The sequence below is a fragment of the Drosophila sechellia genome, chromosome 2R, assembly GCF_004382195.2.
Source record: "Drosophila sechellia strain sech25 chromosome 2R, ASM438219v1, whole genome shotgun sequence".
Lineage (NCBI taxonomy): Eukaryota > Metazoa > Arthropoda > Insecta > Diptera > Drosophilidae > Drosophila > Drosophila sechellia.
In genome coordinates this window covers 11,962,289-11,984,884 of record NC_045950.1, presented here as the reverse complement: position 1 = coordinate 11,984,884, position 22,596 = coordinate 11,962,289, and the positions used below count along the sequence as shown (strand labels likewise).

Here is a 22,596-nt window from a genome sequence, read left to right as displayed (position 1 = left end):
GTCAGGCGTTGGATGGCGTGAGGGGGTGCGGGGGCATGGTGAAGGTAGGTGGCGGAAGAGAAATGTTCCTCAAGATAGTATATATCGTCGTATATATGAAAAATATGGCATATGAGCTGCTGGTACCCGACCCCCAAGACCAGATGATGGTCTTCCGACGACTTCACCTCGTGCCGCTGCTGCCCCTTTTTTTTGTGAGTGGTAGGGTGACGGGGTGAGGAGGTGCTGGTTGGTGGTGCCCCTTGTATGAAGCATGAGGATGTAGGGGCATTCCAGGGGTGCTAGTGGTGCTGCTTTCGGTTCTGGGGTTCCGGAGTTCTGGGGCTGTCAGCTCACGGCGCGCGCAGCAGCATAAATCAACTTATTTCATTGGAATTTATGTTTTGTTGTTGCGCCTGTCGTTGATGCAGTTGCAGTTGCTGTTGTTGTTGTTGTTGTTGCACTGCGTCGGCTGCGGCATTGGCATAGCCCCGTGCAACAAACACTCTGACGACTGACGCCACCATCATCATCCTCCAGCGATCCGGCAATCCAGCAAATCCACGAGGGGATTACACTTGCTTCCTTCTAGAATACCCTTTCCAACAGCTGATTTGTTGTTGCTGCAGCGAGGATTTCAATTTGTTAGAGATAACAAGATATTTTATTCAAAGTTTAAGTCTCTTCAATATAAACTCTTTAACATGCAACTAAAAATTGTTGGTTCTTGTCTATGAAATCTTATGTGAATGCATTATATTTTATTGAATGAGTTTTAAAATTATAAAATAGTGTAAATGTAATTATTTTTGGCCCAGAGTATTTAGACTTCGATTAGATGTCAAGTGTATTTTCCATGAGTATTTCATGCTTGTTGGCTGGTTGTGTGTGCAATTGCTTCATTTGCGGCAATGTCTTCGAGCGAAATGGAGGTCTCGGTGGGAAAGTGAAGTGAGAGGAGCACGGAGGAGGTGGTGCTGCTGGTGGAGTGGTAGCAGATTCAGAAAAGTAGGAGTTGAACGAGGAGGCGCAGGCCGCGTGTTAAAATGTACACTTTGCATTTAAATCATTCCGGGAAGTTGGGTTCGTTATATTTATCTGTTGCCATTGCCCTACACACACCATTCCAACCTCCCTGAGCAAGTGCTCCATGTGCAACTGGCGGAGCCTTCGGCAGGAACTCAATCAGCAGGGCCAGTCAAATAAGCAGAATTGAAAAGCTAAGCACTTTCTTTCCTCGCTCATATTCTTATCCGACTCTTGCTGTTGCTGAAGCTCAAAGTGCTTAGAATGCGGCCGACTTGTGGCAGGAATATCCACTCTATAATCCGGAGAGTGAGGCATTAAAGGCTCGTACTAAAGCTGCCACATAAATTAAACCTACTGAGCAGTTCTGAGGCATCTTTGGCCTTGGCAAAAGTTGAATTTTTTTCACATTTCCATGATTTATAACTGAGACTAAAATTTTTATTACCCTTTATTTATTTGCAGGTATGTTGAAGATTGTGGCCATAAATACGACTGGGTTGAGTTGGCAGAAGTTTTTCAAGAAAAGTGAGTTCTATGCTACCATATGGAAATTGAGTTTTGCCATTCTAACTGCTGGCTTTAAGTTATGTCTTGGGTTGAAAAGTGGTCACTGTGACCCAGATTGATATAACAAGTTACTCAATTCGTGACATTTGATGGATGAGTCGAATAATGTGATATATATAATTCCTTGGTAACCCTACTGCTGAATATTTCGAATAGAGTTGTAGCCATATTTTTCAACTCTGCATTATTCACTCTACACATCATTTCGTTTTTCCAAGAGTGCTGCACTTATTCCAGACATTTTTCCTGGGAATATTTCCCTTTGACTGCATAAATGACTTTGTCCGGTAATTTGCCCCCCGATGTTGTGCAGTTCCCAGTCTCATTACTTGTGCTCTTTTCTTTTTTAGGGGATTCCCACACCCCCGGTTTTTTCCACCGTGTAGCGGATAATTATGCCATGCTAAACATTGTCTCACACTCCGTCGTTTTGCTCGCCCACACTTGGATTTATGGAATACTTGGCGAACAAAGTTGTGAATACAAAAAGCGTTTCCCCTTCCAGCAATTAGACGCCATTTCCATTAGCGTTTAACCATTTAATATTTTTCTTCTTTATGACCACGTTTTTCTTTTGCTTTTTCGTTTTGGTTTGCCTAACAAGTCTTCACACCTGCCCATATCCTAAGCAAATATATTCGAGTTGCGGGAAAAGGAAGAGTAGTTGTTTAGGAACAAAAAAAAATCTTGTCACTTGTTGCCAATTAAGAGGCAAAACAACGAGCATACCGATGATCGTACGTACATCAAGTGGTGGTGCCTCCATATATGTCCGTCTGTCTGGGCTCCCCAGTTCTCCACATCGTGAGCTACTCAGTTCTTGGGAGGACCAGAGGCGGTCAACGTCTGACGCTGGCGGCGCAGCTGCTTCAATTAGCTCAGTCTGTTTATTTGCAGATTTTTTTTTGCAGCTTTTGTTTTGATTTTCCCTTTTTCTCTTTTTTTTGTTTTGAATGTGCAGATTTTTTGCCTGGCTTGGCACATGTGAAAAAAAGCAGAGATGGCGATCCGAAAAGAATCATTTCTTTAACTGTTTAATTGCAGTTGCCTCTGCTTGATGTTGTTGTTGTCTGGCTGCCTGGCTTTTGCATTTAATTACTTTGTTTATGGCCCCGGCAGCAACAATAAAACTTCAATTTATGTGTGTTTCTCTTTGGCACCCAGCCCCACCCCATTTTCCTTAGCCCCCTCCCCCACTCCACCCCCTTCCCGCTGTTGTAGTCGAATTCCAATGCACCAATTGACAGGCATCCACCCGCCACCAACCCCAGCTACTCCTTCTCCTGCTCCTTTTCGCTGGCCTTTGTTATGTAAACAACGCGAACTTTAAATTTTTTGTGTCGACGCTGCAATACTAAAACCAACTTAACTCAACTCGCCGCCCTGCCACCCAAAAATGAGGGAGGGGGACGGGGAAATGGGTTGGCGAGGGGAGTGGAAAAGAAAGGGAAAACCACCCACAATTCGCATTCTAACTGAAGGCAAAAGTTTTTCCTTGCACAAATAACTCGACTTCTGCGACTCAACTCGCTTTGAATGCTTTGCAATTTCCGCTCTTCTAAATTTGTTGAAAATATTTCTTTCCTACCCACCTCCTCCCCCCCGTTGCCCGCCAACCCCCTCGAAAAGCGAGAAAAACTTTTCTGCTTTGGGAATAACAACAACAACAACAGCAACAACAGGGTAGCACAACCCATGACTGACTGCCCAACCTTGCGTAATATTTTAATAAATTTTTGTCGCCAGGCATTCGGCTGACCATTTTCGCATTGGAGCGAGTGAGCTAGATAGCAGGGGGGTGCGAGCGAGAGAGCTCCACACAATAGCAACTCTGATTGCTGCCACTAACCTTTGTCCGATTTCCGTTCGCCATTCCTGTTGTGCGGCGCCTGCGTCCTAATTAAAAACGCTGGCAAAATGTAGGATAAAAGCGGCAAAAGTGCGTCGAACCTGTCAAGCCAAAACGGGAATAAAACACGGAAAGAAACAGGTGAAATTTCAAAACTATTCACTACACTGCTCTTAACTTTCTAGAGGCAAGGTTGGATATGCCAACTCCACAAGGAATTTATCATTTCAAACTGCAGGCACAAATCTAGACTAATTTGAGTTTAAATATTGGATTAACCATTAAACGTGACATGGTTAATTCAATAAAAATGAGTTTATAATGATTGCAAAATTGTATATACCCACTTATATATGCTTACTTCACTCAAAAGCTAATAAAAGCGATAAAAACTAATTTTGGTTAAACAAAATGACAGAATTGTGATTAAGATGTCGGATGTCTATATTCTATATTCTACTTCCTTCGTAATATGCTTTTCCCGCTGTGCAAGGATCAGCTAAGCAGCAGGACATGGCCTGTCACTTGATTCCTGCGACGGAGTGGAGTGTGCACCGGTGGAATTTCCATGTCAAAGCAGATTTTCTAACTGATTTCATGTCCAGCGATTTGAGGCGCTCAACAATTTTCAGTTTGCCATCCAACTTGCGGCATCCCGCTCGCTCCGATGTCCTGTGTTCCGCTGTTTCTACATATTCCTTTGGCCGTTGTTGTTGGTCCTGTTCCTGGGCGTACTGGCTGATGGCTGATGGCGTTGGCGGCGGCGCCCACTGATGTGGTAATAAACACCCCTTGTGCAGTCTAATGGACCGTAATTAACTCGTGCGCCGACTGCGACTGCGACGGCAGCGACAACGGCGACAGCGACGTCGTCGTTGTACAAGCGATGAATAATAATTTTTTGCCAAAGCCACAGAGCCGTAGAGTCGTCCAATCCGTGGACAACAACAGGACCCATTCCCAAGCCATGCCACCACACCACACCACCCTCTTCCCATGCCCCACCCCCAACCCCCAGTTGTACTATATGGCCAGGCACAGTGGTAACGATTGCCGATTTAATGGCCAATAATTTTCGGGCGCCCGATCGCCGACTGCATCGCATTTACATATGTAACTAAACTGGCCAAGAGGCGAACCCTGTCCAGATGTTGGAAATTACTTATCGCCTGTCATTTCGGGTAATCGCTGTCCCACATATTAGGTTCGATTATGATTGTGTGTTAGCAAGTTGTTGATTGTGTGTCGATTTGATCCATATAGTGTCCATAATATCAGGATGAGATATGAGTGGGTTTTATGGCGCAACAACAGATGTGTACTAAACTGAGAAGGTAATTTGAGCAAAGGACGTGCGATTAACAGATCAGTTTGTCGACTTTTTATGGATTGCACACATTTGTCCAAATATCGTATTAATAGCTGTTGCAATGGGATGAGCCTATGGTATAGGAGTTGGTCCAAAAAAAAAAAGGCTTCGAACAATGGAATAGTTTCGAGAGCAATCGAACTCAATTATACCGCCACTTGTTGTCATTTTCCGCTCCTTAGAAACCCTTTGAGATAGCACTACTACTCATTGAGTTTTTTAAAAACTTGGCGTGTCATAACCCTTTTCGGAGACAATTGGCTCTTCTCGCGGAATCGTTTCCTACCCATTGTACCCTGTGGCTCCAGATTACCATTGTTGTTGCTGCTGGTCAGGGTGTTGCTGTTGCTGCTGCTGTTGCTGCTGCTGCTGCTGCTGCTGCTGCTGCTGCTGCTGCTGTTGTTGTTTGCGTGACGGATATTGCCTTGTCACTTGCATGTACGAGCAATGTTAAAACGTGGAGCCGCTTGGCTTGGGTTTCATCGGCTTTTGCCTTTTTTCCTAGCTCTTTAGCCCCGCACATCGGTGCGGTCCACTCCAGGTCCTCCGCTCGCCGCTCCCCACGACCCACCGCTTGTTACCCCCTTTTTTTTTTCCAACCAGCGACCGCAGCAACCGCAGAGCGGCAATCAACGCACAGCTACATTCAACCAGCCAGTGCTGAGTTTTTGTACCGTTCGAAAGTTGTGCTAAAATTTAATTAATTTCGCAATTTGCCTAGACGCTGTCGATTGTAGATTGTCAATTGCAGGCTCGTCGACCAATTTCTATCTTTCCAGCTCACCCCATCGATGTTTCGTCGATTTGCGCTTTTTGTGCTTCTCCTCCAGTGGAGCTGCCGAAAAATTATGATGATTGCCATCATCATCATCATCATACTCATACTCATGCCGCTCGCTGCGTTGCAGTGCTTGCACGTAATACCCATAGACGAACTCGAAATACTCCAGAGTAAGCGAGGGGCGTGGCAAATGGGCGGCGATTTAGCCAGGGCCATTATAAATACCAATTTAATGAGCGCAACATATGCAACGGGCGCAATACAGGAGCGCGCTGGCCACCCGGAAAAAGGGGGGTGTGAAGCAACAGCAGCGAACGTTTAATGCGATTACATGGCAGCGGCACATTTGTCATCGGGGGTAGAGTCGCCCAGTAACGGGCGTACACTGAGCCAAATTCGAAACGGGGATTAATCGCGGCGATAACTCAATAAGAAATTATTAATGGGCTTAACTTTGAATAAGTTGCGGTTGAAACTGAACTTTTGGTTATGCTGTAGTATTAACAGGGTTTTAAAAACAATCTTTCTAAATTGAAGGAAAGTATTTCGTATCCTGTCAGCGTTAAAATGCATTATTGATTTATAGAATCAGGTTATTATGCTATATATATTAAAATTATTCTTGATAATATTGCTTAAGAAGTTGAAAAAGGCGTTTGAGTTAGAAGAATACGATTGTTTTCTAACGAATCCTATAAATATCTAAAAGGATTATGCACCTATTTTCTGCAAGTGTTGTAACTACTGCAGTGAATTTTATGTGCATTGCACTGTGTGTTACATTTTGATTTATGTAAGTTTTGTTCATTTATGATGTTACATTTCATGCACTTTTTATGGGCAGATTTTTAAGGAGATTAAAGGCATGTTTCTTTTGACGAGATTAATTGACTGTTTATGTAAGTTGAACCGATTGAAAAGTGATAAGTGGCTCCAAGTGGCGCCCAGAGTTGAATGCAATAATGGCTTAATCCGTGAAAGAGTTCTCCTAATAGGCGTATAATTGCGCAAGTGCAGTGGCCCCCCGTGAACTTCAACTTCAACTTGAACTGCAACGAATGCAACTTGCATCAGCATCAGCATCATCATCATCAGCATCTGTGTCCGTGTGTCAGCTTAAACAAATCAAGTCAAATTACTGCAGTGCTAAACAACAGCGAGTAGAGGAAGCAGAAGTAGAATATGTGGCACAAACAGGCAACGAAACGAAATGTAACGAAGCAAAACAAAGTGAAACTGGCGTACCAGCCGCAAGGTTTCGCATCCGAAAGATAGATTTTGCTATAGCAGATGCTACTGCCGCTACTACAGCTACTGCTGCTGCTGCCACGCCAATTGCATGGCCATCGTGCATAACTCCAGCTGGATTGTCTCTGGTCTGGGGTTCTCTGGTCTGCAGTCGTCCCTGGTACCTTGTCCGTCCCAATCTCTCTGGTTTTCGTCCGGCATGCGGGCCACTGCAGTAACAGTAGCACATCACCACACCGCACCGCAGCGCACCACGCAGCAGAGCAGCGGTGGAAATGGCAGTAAGAGGAGCTCCAGTCGCCGCTCATTAAGTGCCACTCCACGACAGTTGTCGCTAATGCCGCCGCACCGTCCCAGTTCCCCGGGTCAACGTAAATTTGCAAATATTTGCTGGAATCAGACGAGTGGAGCAAGTGCCACCATGTGAAGCTGCTTCTACGGCTGCCGCTGCAAAAAGGTCTGAAAAATTCCAGGCATATTTGCCCTGCGCGAGCGCAACTTGAGTGTTAGACGAACGATGCAGATGCAGATGGGGGGCAGGGGGCTTTGCAAATAGGTCTGCCCTTCATCCCCTTGAAAACCCTTGCTCCACGAAGAAGTTTGGCACTTTAAATGCCAAATGCCAGCCGGGAAACCACTCGCCACTAATCCAGTCGCAGTCGCAGTCGCAGTACCAGTGCCAGTTCCACAACCAGAGTCCATCATTCTCCAAACAGTCCGATGCAATTATCCCCGCCTTGCAAACCCACCTGAGGCCATCGGTGAATCTCTTTTTCATTTCCTTTATGGGCAACCGCATATGGTATGGCCGTAGCATATAGTTAGTGCCGCCGCCCGCCCTCTTTGGAAAATTTCCAACAATTGTCATATTATACTATTAGGTTCTATTCACATGGTTCACTCCATTGTCCTCCTGCGTTCAAGTGGCCACTCCCTGGTTTCCCTTTTGATAACCATGTCGGCGACGGGCGCCACTTGCACCCTGTGTACCTGCAGCTGCAACCTGAAAGGTTCCACGGCGAGGAGTGCTCAAAAGATATGGGAAATCTGAACAAGACAAAAATATGGTTTATTTTCGGACTAGTAATGTTCATTTAAAAAAAAAAACATCTTAAATTTTTACCTATTTAGGAGCATTCGTTTGGAAATCAATACCAAACACTCCATATTCTAAATTTATATAAAGTGCTCTACAGTTCCAGTTCCAGAAAATATGCATATGGATCCTCCTGAACTTCTGAGTAATTTGATAACTTCTCGGCGTTTCACTTTTGAGAAGGGTGGCCACCAAATTGGGGTCACCTTTTCAGGGTGGCATCCTTATATTGCAAGTCTTCGTTTGCCATGATCAATTTTATAAGCAGCTAATTGGGTCTTTCACTTCGTTATGGAGGTCAGGTTAGATCAATTTTTAAAAGGGGCTTTCCTTCTCCTTTCTTGTTCCACCGCATATGAGAACATTTGAGTTGGTTGACAGCCAAGTGTGAGAACTTTTTATGGCCTCGACGGGGGGGCGACCACGATGAATAGAATATATTCTACCACTTAGGATGGGGTCATCTCGTGGAGGGAAAAGTCTGGCCACTTGGCTAACTGTTAAGGTGTCACCACATGGCGGGGTCACCCCACAAATGGGGTCACCAGCCAGCACCAACAGATATTTCTTTTAGACATTTAAAGGTGTCAACTCACTTGACTTGCCCGAAAAATGTAAAAAAAGAACATTCCAATCCATGCCGAAATGTGAAATCATCCCCGCTTCTTGAGCAACCCTCGCATGGACTAGGATCAAAACTGCCAGGGTTTTCCCTTCGAAGCAGGGCGGTTAATGACCATTCATTGTCTTACCTGACCCACTTGTTCCACTGCCACCCGAGTTACGAGTTACGAGTTCCTTGGCGCTCGGTGAGTCAGAGCCTTGGTGTATAATTTGTATTTAAAATGCAACAAACCACAATTTTAAAGTTGCCGCTGTGCGTGCAGTTTGTCAAAAAGGCAGGATGGCCGGTCTGGCATGATGATAAAGTAGCTCAAAGAAGCTGGGTTCGGAAAAATCGAATTTTTGAAATTTAAAAGCTGGAATCGTTTGCCCATTTTTTGCCCATGTTTGCCCACCAATTAGTTTTTTTTGCCCACGTCCAGTTTTTGAGATATGAATTTTCGAACAAGTTCGAAAATTTTCGAAGATCAAAAATTTCACTTTTTTCAAAATTTTTTTTTTTTAATCGCAATAACTTCGTTTGCCCACGTTTGCCCACCCTTTAGAATTTTGAAATTTTCGAAAATTTTCGAAGATCAAAAATTTCACTTTTTTCAATTTTTTTTTTTTTAAATCGCAATAACATCGTTTGCCCACGTTTGCCCACCCTTTAGAATTTTGAAAAAATTTATACTTTAGAAAATATAAGACATTCAAGTTTACCTCGGTCTACTTTGCCCACCCTTCGAAATTATTTTTTTTCGTTTGCCCACTCTTAAAAATAAAAAATTTCGATTGCCCACCTCTTAAAACTAAATAATTTCGTTTGCCCATCCTTTAAAATTAGTTTATTTCGTTTGCCCACCCTTTAAAATTAGTTTTTTTCGTTTGCCCACCCTTCGAAATTAGTTTTTTTCGTTTGCCCACTCTTAAAAATAAAAAATTTCGATTGCCCACCTCTTAAAACTAAATAATTTCGTTTGCCCATCCTTTAAAATTAGTTTATTTCGTTTGCCCACCCTTTAAAATTAGTTTATAATGTTTGCCCATCGTTTAAACTTAGTTTTTTCATTAGCCCACCGGATCGGCGGACCAATTATCAAATTTTCTTAATCATTAATAAATTTCATGCAAGTGTTGATGAACATACATATATATAGTTTTTTGTATATATACATATATATTTATGTACATACATACATATATGTGTTCATCATAATCAAATAATATTAGTGCTTCTGTCCGCCGATCCTAAGATACATATGTAAATTGGCGCCACAACTTACAGTTATTACATACATCTGTACAAATTTGGTTTTATAGATGGAAAATCGAAAAAACCATTTTTAAGGGGTGGGCAAACGCTTTTAACTGAAAATATATATTTTAAAGAGGTGGGCTAATGAAAAAACTAAGTTTAAACGATGGGCAAACATTATAAACTAATTTTAAAGGGTGGGCAAACGAAATAAACTAATTTTAAAGGATGGGCAAACGAAATTATTTAGTTTTAAGAGGTGGGCAATCGAAATTTTTTATTTTTAAGAGTGGGCAAACGAAAAAAAATAATTTCGAAGGGTGGGCAAAGTAGACCGAGGTAAACTTGAATGTCTTATATTTTCTAAAGTATAAATTTTTTCAAAATTCTAAAGGGTGGGCAAACGTGGGCAAACGATTTTATTGCGATTTAAAAAAAAAAAATTGAAAAAAGTGAAATTTTTGATCTTCGAAAATTTTAGAAATTTTCAAACTTCTAAAGGGTGGGCAAACGTGGGCAAACGAAGTTATTGCGATTAAAAAAAAAAAATTTTGAAAAAAGTGAAATTTTTGATCTTCGAAAATTTTCGAACTTGTTCGAAAATTCATATCTCAAAAACTGGACGTGGGCAAAAAAAACTAATTGGTGGGCAAACATGGGCAAAAAATGGGCAAACGATTCCAGCTTTTAAATTTCAAAAATTCGATTTTTCCGAACCCAGCTTCATTGAGCTTGATAAAGTGGAGGCAGGAGGCAACCTGCGGTGCGACTGAAGAAACGGAATGAAATTATTAAGTATTTGCCTGGCCCCGGCAGTTGGAGAGACAAAGGCCAAAGCTTTTAAATATTTAATAAGTATACAAAAATGGAGGAGCACGAACGGAGAGCGAATCGCAGGGACATTCGCCTGTTGTTGAGTCATGTCAATTGACTGACTGAGTGCCCCGCTGTGGCGGGAGAAATGGATGTGGGAAGTGGGAAGTGGGAATTGGGTATGGGAATGGAAATGGAAGTGGAGGTGGAAGTGGAATCAATACCATGGATGGCCGCCTGCAGGGTTCCCGAGTACTTGTAAGGATATACACACACTCTCTGACGTACTCTAACGGTGACAATAAATGAGTAAAAATGACTTCAACGAAACGAAAATGAAACGACACAGCGACGAACGGACAGACGGACAAAATCTGTCATCAACACGCCGCCAGTGAAGAGCAAAAGATATGAAACGAACCTGGATACGACGAGGCACTCACAGATACCCACGCACACCCATGCGGCAGCCATGAAATTTGATACGATGCGTGTGCGTCACTTGGTGTGTAAACGAAGGGGGGGGTGGTGGTGCTGGGGCAGAAGGACACGGGGACAGACCGAAGAAATTTCCATTTAACAATATCGGTCGCATGTTCTTGGGCATTTTCCGAAAATAGTAATTTAGACTTTTAAATTGAAGTTGAGAAATATGTCTTCTTAATGCGCTTGATTTTATATCAAAGTTTGAGTGTGCTTTCTTCTGAGTTCTGTTTAGGATATTTAGTAAAAACCATTGGATTTGAAAATACCTTTAAAATATTTCTAAGGCATCGCTGCAAGTGTCCAAAAGAGGGGTGGTTCGATGGGTTATGACCTCCAGATTAATAGAGAGAAATTTATGTTTGTTTTGCTGCGTCTGCCAGTTCTCGAAGATATTTACTTTATGCTTCGCCTAAGAATTAATAAAGAATAACTTGATTTATGTACAGCCATGGGCGTTGGTTGGGGGGCCTAAACTTACGCTTTATTGGCCAGACATATGACGGAATGAACGTACTTCGTGGTTATGTTTCATTTATGCTGTTGTTTTTATTGAGCCTGGCAAAGTATGAACCATTGATGGCATTTTATTGTTATTAGCAGATAAACTCCGGGGTTTCCTTACTTTTGGCAAATTTAACCATAATTTTAGTGCGTTGCTATGTCACAAGGTATGGGAAATTATGATGGTTTCATTATGATATTGGTTGGTTATGTCATTATGACGTTTTGTTATGTTATTAATTTGGTGAATTTATGCATTTTTCTTGACGATTTGTTTACCCTCCTTGTGAGATTACTTGAGGGCTATAATTTTTTGGTATACCCTTATTCCTTGCTGGAACTCGGGTTTCCACATTTACTCGTCAACCTTTTGACTCCCGGGGGCGACTCCCGTGGCTGGTGAAATTTACAACCTTACCTGTCCTAATCCCGGTGATGCAGCTACATGCTCACAGCAACATATTTCACTTCTCCTGGCGAGAACAATGCGAAGGCTTTTAGGGGCGACGCTCTACCTGACCCGAAATGCGGAAAACAAAAGCCGGAGCAGAAACAAAACAACAACATCGCAGAGAGCTCAACTGCAACACGCATTGCACCTGGGATTCTGGTGGCATGGCATGGAATGGAGTAGAGTGGAATGGCATGGGATTGGACAGGGGATTGGGTGGACCTAAGCGCACGCCTCAGATTCTTTACCTTTCGGTTTTTTTTTATGGATTTGTGAAACATTTTATAACTTTACATGGAAATGATGTGTGTGCGCGAATGGCGCAGGTGGGGCTGTTTATTATGGTAACCTCGAAAACAAGTTGAAACCGGAGACATGGCGACAAACTAAATAATGCCCAGCTTTTGTGTTTGTCCATTTCGAAGATGAGCCCACACAGTCGAGATAGAGATAAATACGAGATAAATGAAGATTGCGTTTCGGCACTCGAGGCGCCATTGTAATAATAAAGCCACCAAAAGTATAATAATAAAATCCAAGCCTAAATCAAATAGAGCATAATCCGCTGCAGGGGCCGTACACTTGATCGTCATCATCACTTGTTGTGATCAAGAAAACGAAAATGAAAACGAATGCGTGGCACAAATTGAATCTGATTGTTCAAGTAGTCCCCGAGTCTCGGTCTCTGTATCAAATGTAAATCAGTGACTGGCAACCGCCACCAGCCCCTGCACTCGCTCTTTATTCAAATTCAACTCAAAAACAGCTGCTATACTTCATTACCATAAGGTTCGCCTTGGCCAGCACACTCCCAATCACCTTCAGTTCCAACATCACCGAAACAAACCAAACCAAACCAAACCGACCCGAGCGCCCCTCTCTGGCCCGACATGCAATTTGATGTGTGATTATGCCTTTTTGTTGCTTATCAAAATGAAAATTCAAATTCAACTATAACAGCACATTGTTTACAACGCCCCCGAACCCCTTTCGCTGGGACACTCGAATGGCATCCCAAACAAAACCCGGGGCACAGGCAACATCAACGGCAGCAACACTTGGAGAGCTGCAAAAGTGACACTTCCAAGAGATTAAAGTGACATGTAGTGGTCCGTATATTCAGGCTATATAGCGACGGATGGCGGCGGATAGCGACGGACTGTCTGACGAGGAGACGGACCCGCTGCCAACACCTTCCACCACTCGAGAGTGGGGAAAGTTGGGGGCGGGCAGGGGCATTGCGAGTCGAGTACGAGTATTTGTTGGGCTCTATGCATAGATTAATAAATTATAAGCCGCTTCTCTGAATGGAGTCGCTCTGATTACACTCAAAGAAATTTGGTGCACAGCTAACTTTAATGTTGAATAAGTCGTAAAGCCTATGTATTTTAATGTATAAAAAATGTTCCAATGAAGTCAATTAGATTTCCAAATTGTAAATACATTTTAATTGATTTGATATGAATTACATGATAAAAGCATACTAGTATTAGCCTAGAGCCACGCAATTGAAAATTAGTTTGAGCGTGATCACCGATGATTTAGGATGTATACAAAGCTTTTGCTTACTTTCTGGCTAACCATGCAATTTGTCAGCAAAGTAAGTAGATATGCACTTAAATCAACACTAAATGGTATTTATGAGAAAACTTACATTTTAGACAACTGCCATGCTTGAGTTTAAAAACATAAAGTGTGAGTCTGTGGATAAGGAATTTTCCGAGTTTGAATACTGCTATCTAAAGTCTGTGAACAGGACATACAAGTATATTTCGGTTAAAATTAAATTGCTACAATTGCCAATAACCAATGTTAAGGTATGCAAAAATTGAATGCCTCTTTCAAAAAACTTTAGAGTTGTGACTTAGGTTAATGGAGCACTGTACCAACGACTCAATGGATACAAGCCCTTTCTGTACAACATAACAGTGGATTGTTGCAAGTTCCTCAAGAATCAGAAGTACAGTCCCATTGCTAGCTTCTTATTCGACACCTTCAAAGGATTTTCGAACATAAATCATTCCTGTCCCTTCAATGTAAGTAAATTTTTGAAACTTTGAGAGCAGTAAAGAAACTTATATTCCCGATATTGGTTTAATATTTGATTTAAGCATGACATAATACTGGATAAACTAACTGCAGAGTCGGTATATCACCGTTTTACTAATATTCTACCTTTTCCCGAAGGGGACTATATGCTTCAATTAAACTGGTTTACATCTGGCATCAATCGAGGCATATTTAAAGTTTTTGTGTCACTCAAAATTTGAATATTTCAACGATAATTATAATGTAGAGAACTTGTGGATTTCAATTATACGTTTAATCCTTTGGATGCTACACTAATAAAAAACATCAGTTTTGAAACATGTGAGTTTGATTATTATTTGAATAATTCAACTTGGCTTTCTTTCAGTGCACCTTTCGCTTTCTTTTCCACTCAAATCCTGGGGGAATACGACAGTCAGTCCCCAGAGCATATGTACGCCTCCTCCTTCTCCTCCTCCTGGATCCCCATCCATCCATCTGATTTTCCTACCCCGCCTCCGCATCAGAATGTGAACGTGAATGTGAATGTGGAGCAATTAATGTTTGTGTTTTGTCATTTCAAGCCCGACATTGCCCGCTGCTCCATCGTCTTGATGGGGATGCTGTTTTTGTTGTTCTTACATTTTATGCGCATAATTAAGCCGGTGTATCCGTAAAAGTATGCGACACTTCCGGCTTGGACAACTGTCGACGAGGAGTCCCTATTGGAACTGGGCTTTGTACGGTCTTTTCCTCTGATTTTATTATTATTATTTTTACTTTTGCCCCACGGCTTGTAATACAATTCATTGACCATTGAGCATTGAAGCACGGAACTCTTTCTTTCTTTGCGACATATACCTCAGCATGGTATTCTTTGGGAGCGGGAAGAAAAGAAGCTGCGGAAATGCCAAAGCACAAATGGGAAAAGATGATGATGATCAGATCATCGGCGTGGAGAAAGGCTGAGAAGGAAATTGGGAAAATATTTTGATGTGCTGTAAATTGTCGATTATATCGCGCCGGTCCCACATCAAGAGATACAATCTCGATTATCTACGCTTGAAATTACCATTTACATTTGACAGATATTTCCTGTTCTCAGCCCGTAATTGATATTCGCCTCTTGTATCTTCTTTGTTTTAATGATAATTATCATTTAGAGTCTACGAGTAGTATAATTATGGGTCTGCTCATTTTTTGACATTTCGTCTCTGTTTTGTTTCATCGTTCAGCATTTTATAGATCTATAATCGTTGGATACTTGAGCACTAATTGAGGGTCTCATGTCGGGGCTTTGAAATTGGCTTGCCCCACAAAAGCTGCCCATCGAACAGTTTATGTTTTTTGGTGAACCTGTTTTGGGGAGTGGGCACACATTCCGAATCGTTGTCTGGGTCTTCATCTCCGGCTCCATCTGATATATTGATTGTTTGCACTTTGTTTCTCCGTTTCTGCTTTGTCAACTGTTTTCCCCGTACTCATTGTGATTTTTTGTGCTCCCATTGATTAAGACCCCACGACATTTACTCCATCTGCAGCCCGACATGTTTGACTTTGGCCACGCTGACTTCAGCCTAATCCCTCGGATGGGTGGGGGTCGGTAGAACTTTGATATGGCTTATCTCTGTGTCTCGAGATGGGAGTACAAGAGCAGAGCGATTTTGACACATGTCATAGGCAATGGACAAACAGAGACTACCTCCCCAAGTGGGATTCGCTTCCAACTAGCTTACTGCTCGTGTAAGCCACAAAAAAACAAATCACTTGGGGGCAACCCCACCATCTGGTCGGGGGCGACGGGTGGTGGTGGCTCCCTCAGACGACTTCCCTCCCAGTGGCATTATTTGAATTAAGTGCATACTTAAGCGTAATTTATTGGAAAATCCACAAGAGCCTCCGGGCGGCTCACTCGGCGGATTGAGCTGGGCGCCTCCTCCATCTACCATAAATCTATTGTTTCAGTTGGTGCGAGGTCGCGTCATTAATCTGCAGACGACTCTCTTAGTCCAGTCGGAGATTTCTGAGCGGCAGATGACATTCTATCTATGTGTCTCGGGTTTATTTGTCCTCTGCTGCTGGCCAGCTCTATTTGAATAGTTCTCTGGCAAACTCCACACTCCGCGCTTCATCCACACATCTTATCGCCTGGTGTCAGGCCAAATGGCAGTAAAAAGAGTGGAAAGTGGGAGGTAGTGTGGGTGATGGGCAGGAAAATCGTTGGTTCGGGTACAATGTGCGGATGGAATGTTTATTGGGATCGGGATTTCTGCAAACGACATCGATGTCATTAAATATGCCAAGTAGCCATTCTAAAATCGTGTTAACGGTCATTGCTTATGCATTAAAGAAATAATTTCGGCTCACAACAAATGGAATAATCATAAAATCACTGAAATGGGCCGCCACCATTAGTGTGTTCAATGAGAAATTAAATTTAATTCAGAACATATTTTAATTATTTCTAAACAAATATCTAAAGCGAATGCGAGTATGCATTAGTTTACATTTTGTGATTGAGAGAGAAAAATGGGGTTATATTTCAATCTTGTGTGAAATTTGCTCAGCATTAATGGTCGAAAATTCAGGCATTGTGTAGAGTTTAGTCATTCTGATATTGTTTCAAGACAAAACATTAGCTTATGACTCTTGTTAATATGGAATTTATGTGCATTAGGCATCCTCACTTGTTTATTTAGCTCGTTTCTAACTGGAAATTTCCCAAATTGCGTTGCCCATTTAATTTGCAAACACAAATCACTTTCCTGTTATAACTCTCAACTAAATTGATATTGAGTGCTTTGGATTCTTCTTGGTATCAAATTATTGTTGTTTTCCTACCTAAGCTTAATTCGTCGGCACTCTAGACCAACTCTAGTCCACTTGCCATTTCCAGTTTGGAGCGACTTGGAGGCAGGCTTCTTACTGCGACCACTCCACCGGATTCTTAGGCTTCCACATCTTGGGCACAAGAAGAACGAGTTATTGGCATGCATTGAATTTGCTTCGGAATTTGTTGGGCTAGGGGGGGGGGGGGGTTGGGGGCGTAGGGATTGGGGGCTGTAGTATGGAGGAGTAGTCGAGCAAAAGAGTAGACAATCAGTGGCATGTATAGAATTTCACTGATTTATGTTTCATATGAGCCGACTATGAGGCAGAGATTCCCTCAAGGCATGAGCGTGGCATAGCCAGGGACTGAGCAGGATGAGCTGCAGGATGGAGGAGCAATTCTTCGGCCGGGTGACAATGCAGTGATTACATCTTTTGAGCATACATATAATATATACACACATACGTACGTACACCCCCGCAATTTCCGTGATGGGGGAAAGGCATGCCTTTGCTGCCGTTCAAAAAATATTTTCTCCAGAGCTTTCCAGTTCCGTGAGAAAACGGTTGGAGAGGGGCGAAGAGGGGGCTATATGATAAATTTTTGATTAAAGGCCCCCATGCCTGGTCTTGATAGGTTCTCTACTCGTACTTTTTCATGTGTGTATAATGTGCATTACGTTTGTATGGAGCAAGGCTTGCTCAAATTACGTTTGACATTCAATTGAGTTTAAGTTGATTGCCAGTTAAGTGAAACAGAGGAAGATATATCTCGGCGAAAGCGATTTTTGACAGTCCAACGCTGATTACTCCAGTTATCCAATAACTGAATATGCCTCCTGCATTCGGAATCAATCGCGGCTGTCATTTATCCAAATGTTAATTTAAACAATTAACATCAGAAGCAAGCGAGCGAGCGGGATGGAGTGCCTTAACATGTCAATTTGCAAATTAAGTACACAACATGACAGACCAGCAGCGGCGAAAGAGATGCCACGATAGCGAGCGAAAGAGATAGTGAGATAGCCAAATATAGATCGAATCTGAATAGTGTTAGCCTGGGGAATGTACATATATGAAGACTGGCACTTGAGCGGAGAGCAGGAACGGCGGGCGGCGGCGGAGGAGTCGGGTCATTAGAAGAAACCAGAGATTTAATTGGGCCAGAGTGCTCTTAAATATGATTTGTGAGTTCCCCAGAGGAATCGAACAGCGGAAGCCCAGAGATTACAGATGCGAGTAATTACTAGATGAGCTTCCAGATAGCATAGTTCCTCAGTTCTGTGGTAGGTTGGGGCAATGTAGTCATTTTAAATGGAAAACGAGGTCAAAGAACACTCTTATTTCCATATCAATTTTGGCCTACAGAAGAATGTAATTTTGAGTTTGTAAGAGGATTTTTAGATTCATATAATTATTGCACTTCTTGATTGTGATCAGGTAGGAACTCATAGCACTGAAAGTTTTGAGTAGCCTAATCATTCAAAATAAAATGTTTATCCAAAAGAAAACTCTTTTCTTAAAATTCCCATGTTTGCTTGTTGATAGGGAGTTTTCCCCAGGGAAAACATACCATATGCTATTCAAACAACTGATAATTGTAGTTTTCTGGAGGTGATTAGTGGTAGTTGCTACCGCTCAATCCGACAGGTGTTTCGAGGGATGGTTTTTTTTCATTGAAAATAAAAAAGAGAAGCTAATTTGTGGCCAGGCAATATATCATGGCGTTACAGACGACAGTTGAGTTTTATATGTATGAATGTTCATGCCACTTCTGCCACTCAACTTCCTCGGGTATATCTACCATATATATTTTAAGTTTTAAGTAAAATAAATATACATCGTAAAGCGCATAGGTTTATATTTAAACGCTCAGTCAATGGCAATTTCCTGCGGTTGCCGCTGCGATGTCTTGCCGAATTTATAGATAATTTTTCATGATTTTCCCGACACATTCTTCTTTCCCAATCTCGTTGCAGATGCGCTCAGCAGGTCGCTGCGATGCCTTCGAGCTGGTGCTGCCGCCTGTGCTGATGATGATGATGAAGTTGCTGCCGCTCCCGGTCCGCTGCTTTAGCTGCTGACAGCCAAGTGCAGTATCCGAAAGATACCAGATACCAGATACCCGAGACAAAGGAAAGGAAAAGTGCATTTCCTGCTACCTAACTTGTGCGTGCCGTTCTACCTACATAGCCGGATTCTACCTACGATTTCGGTAGGGAGTTGAAAAAGAGAGTAACTCGCCGCCGATACTCTCTCGCTGCTCGCTGCTCGGATACTCGTTACTTTTGTCGAACGCTCGACGGACAGACATCTGCTCAGCCGGGCCACTCAGTTTGGTCAAGAAGAGCGTTCGCGACGGCTGCAAAAAAACGTACCGCCGTAGGAAAACCCCGAGAGAAAAGTGCGCCGTGGAGCGCGGGCGGACATTCCTCCAACCCAAAACGTCTCGAACTCGATATCGAATCGAAAGGATTAATCCAGTGAAATCAGTGAAGTGAAAGTGCCTGCGAACGCATCATCAATCCTTTATCCTTTCTCCCTCAAATATTTACCCAGTGGTGATTGCTGTTGACAAAGTGGATTGGCATACGGGGGACACTTTCAATTAGGCACGTTGCCGCTGCTTCATAAATGTGCCACAATGGCCGCGCCGTCCAGGACGACGTTGATGCCACCACCCTTCCGGCTCCAGCTGCGGCTACTGATACTACCCATCCTGCTACTCCTGCTCCTGCGCCATGATGCGGTCCACGCGGAACCGTACTCCGGCGGATTCGGCAGCTCAGCGGTATCCAGCGGTGGACTAGGGTCAGTGGGCATTCACATACCCGGCGGCGGAGTGGGCGTCATCACGGAGGCCCGCTGCCCGAGGGTGTGCTCCTGCACCGGATTAAATGTGGATTGCTCGCATCGAGGACTCACCTCCGTTCCCAGGAAAATCTCAGCGGACGTGGAGCGACTGTGAGTATTTTATTGATATAAATACATTCGAATGCGGATTACCCTTTTGTGCGATTGAGGTGCTTGAATGGGCCAGAGGCTTCTAACAGCTGTATCTATTTGTCATATTCTGTCTATGGCTCCCCTTATAGATTTCTATTTAAAAATCACTTTGCTAGCTCCAGCATTCAATTACCACTCCCATTCTTAATGCAGTCATAAATCAATATTAAATTCACAATTTTATTAAAATGCCATTATGCAAACAATCTGAGCAGACATAAAACCAACAGAGAGACACTTCCCCCATGGCACAACAAAGACTTCCGACAAGTCCCGCACCAATGCCATATCGATACTTTGCCATTTCCATCCGTTTAGTTAGGATCTCCATTCAGATACTTCCTTCTGCTGGGCAGTCGGGAAAACTGCATGACAAATTCCAATTATGGAATGGGCCATTCTTTCGCCATTTGCCCATTGCCAATTGTTCAAACATTGAGCACACTCTATTAAAATAATAAAGCCGGACCCGGGTCCGGACGCACACGACCCGCTGCTGGCCGGGATTGGTCGGTACGATTTGTATTTATTTAAAAATCAGCATAGGCAAACAACAGCAGCGGTTCATAGGGTAGTTGGATTGTGGAGTGCGGGGAAATAAATAAAGCCGTGACCATGTCGTCGTGTCGATAGCGATAAAGGAAAAGGGTCTCCAGGGTCCAGAAACCAGGAACAGAAACAGGACCAACCAGCCGGACAGCCAGGCTACCACCGTACCCCAAGCCCCAAGCCAACTTGCAGCGAGCTGCTTACATTAAATCGCCATTAAGTTTATTAATTGTCGCCGAAGGAGCCGCATAAGCGCATCAGTGGCAAGGCGGCAATAATTGTTGCATGTTGCGCAGAGTCGAATGCATTAAGCCATTGTGGCTGTGAATGTGACTGTGGTTGCGATTCCAATTCCGCTTGCCATTGCGACTCCTTCATCTCCAGCTCCATCGTCTGTCCTCTGTCCATCGCTCACAGTCGCCACATAAATTAACGCGCCGGCAATTAGCAAGTGTATGCAAAATACCACCTCCCAGCCACCCAGCCATCCAAGCTCGGCATCCTCCAGCACTCAACTCCAACCTCAGCGGCCTCAAAAGCCTGCTGTCGTGGCGGCAGTTTTTCTACATAAATTAATAACAGATATCAGCAGCGGCAGTGGCAGCATTAACGTTATAGCATTATAGCCCAGTTATAAGCAGTCGGTCGGTCGGGCCAACTCGGTTGCAAGTTGGCTGGCTGACTGGCTGGTTGGCTGGCGACTGTGCTCAGGGACACATTTGGCTGCTGTTATTTGCGCTCTTTTTTATTTGTGTTTTTATTTTTTTCTTATTTTGTATTTATTCGTTTTTAATGCTGCATACAGAGAGTAATATAAAACACAGAAACCAGCCAGCCAGCAGTGAGCCAACAGAAACAGAAAACATATCAACATGCACGACATATTTGCATTTTAAAATAGAGAACCGAACCGAACCGATGCGAACCCAACTGAACTGGGCACGATATATATGCCGTACTATACTATACTATATTGTATTATGCACAGGGTGCCTCAGGGCCCACGGATCAAATAGATATATGTCCCATTTTTGTGAGTGACATTCCATGGGGAGAGATGAGGTTCCGGGTGTCAAAGTGTGTGTGTGTGCGGGAGAATGTGTCAAGAGTCTTAAGCTGAGCTTAAGTGGGGCAGCGAAAGAAGCAAAATACCATAAGCGACTGGCAACCAGGTGAGGATGTGATGGAAAGGCTCTTGGGGGAATTATGATTTCAACAGATTATATAGTAGAAGCGGGGGAATTAATTCCCAAAGCCATCGGAGGGGGGGGAACTCTAAAGGTGAAAAGTACTTTTGTTTCAATGAAATTGAATACAGTCTAAGTCGCATTGTCTGTGGCACGTTTGAGTTTAAGTGACTTACCTAGCTCACATTTCATTATCTTATACTCCAGCATGGTAAGCAACTTAAATGCTGGAAAGCGGAAATCCAGCTACCTAAAAATTGCTAAATACTTTTAGGTATTTTATGGTAAAACAAGCATAGTTCCAGTCTTTTGAATTTGATTTTAATAGCCACAGTAATTAAAAAGCTTCCATGACCAAACTTGTGGCACCCTAATGCTGAGCTGGGCAGAACCTTCTAACCCGGCGCACAAGCATATATCAAATATTGAACATGCCCACAACTATTGGCCCCATGTCCATGTGCACCGAACGGGATGGCCAACATTGGAGCTCAGATGTACGTATGTATGTATATTCATGGGAGAACGAACAAAAAACAATGCCAAATGCAAACTGGGGCTCTCTGGCAAATTGTGTTCTTCAACCTCCCCCATCTCCTCGCTTTCGACGCCCATGTCCATGTCATTGCCATTTAATTACAAAGCCCCCGGGCGAAGAAAGGTGGGGTGGTCTGGGTGAAGACCTCGAAGAGGAGAGCTCGAATGGAAGAGTTCTGAGCTGACAGGCTGCCAGTCACCCACACAGTTGATTCAATTGACACGACAGCATTTTTGCATATCTAATTTGTGGAAAACGGGTGTCTTGGCTGCTCGGCTTGGTGGCCCTTCACACCTGAGAACGACTAATTTATAGCTGAGGTAAACGAGGTGGCAAATGCTTTTGATGTTCCATGGTTACTCGGTTTCTCGGTACCTCTGCTCCTCGTTTCCGAAATGGAGAAAAGGGCACCTGGCCAGGCCACAAAAG

The 22,596-nt window shown here is 43.2% G+C and overlaps 2 protein-coding genes across 2 annotated transcripts in view; both read left to right on the top strand.

The window, feature by feature from the left end:
• Nucleotides 1-22,596, top strand: part of LOC6609339 (protein slit) — a 57,783-nt gene that overhangs the window by 17,600 nt on the left and 17,587 nt on the right. Inside the window, 1 exon segment of the mRNA XM_002033992.2 lies at nucleotides 18,867-19,851. Within this exon segment, the coding sequence (XP_002034028.2) occupies nucleotides 19,532-19,851 (320 nt within the window). The 5' untranslated portion in view covers nucleotides 18,867-19,531.
• Nucleotides 13,281-14,320, top strand: LOC6609340. Its single transcript, XM_032716211.1, has 4 exons — nucleotides 13,281-13,630; nucleotides 13,692-13,847; nucleotides 13,899-14,066; nucleotides 14,142-14,320. Exons 1-4 carry the CDS (start codon nucleotides 13,577-13,579, stop codon nucleotides 14,298-14,300), a joined length of 537 nt encoding a protein of 178 aa, XP_032572102.1. The 5' UTR covers nucleotides 13,281-13,576; the 3' UTR covers nucleotides 14,301-14,320.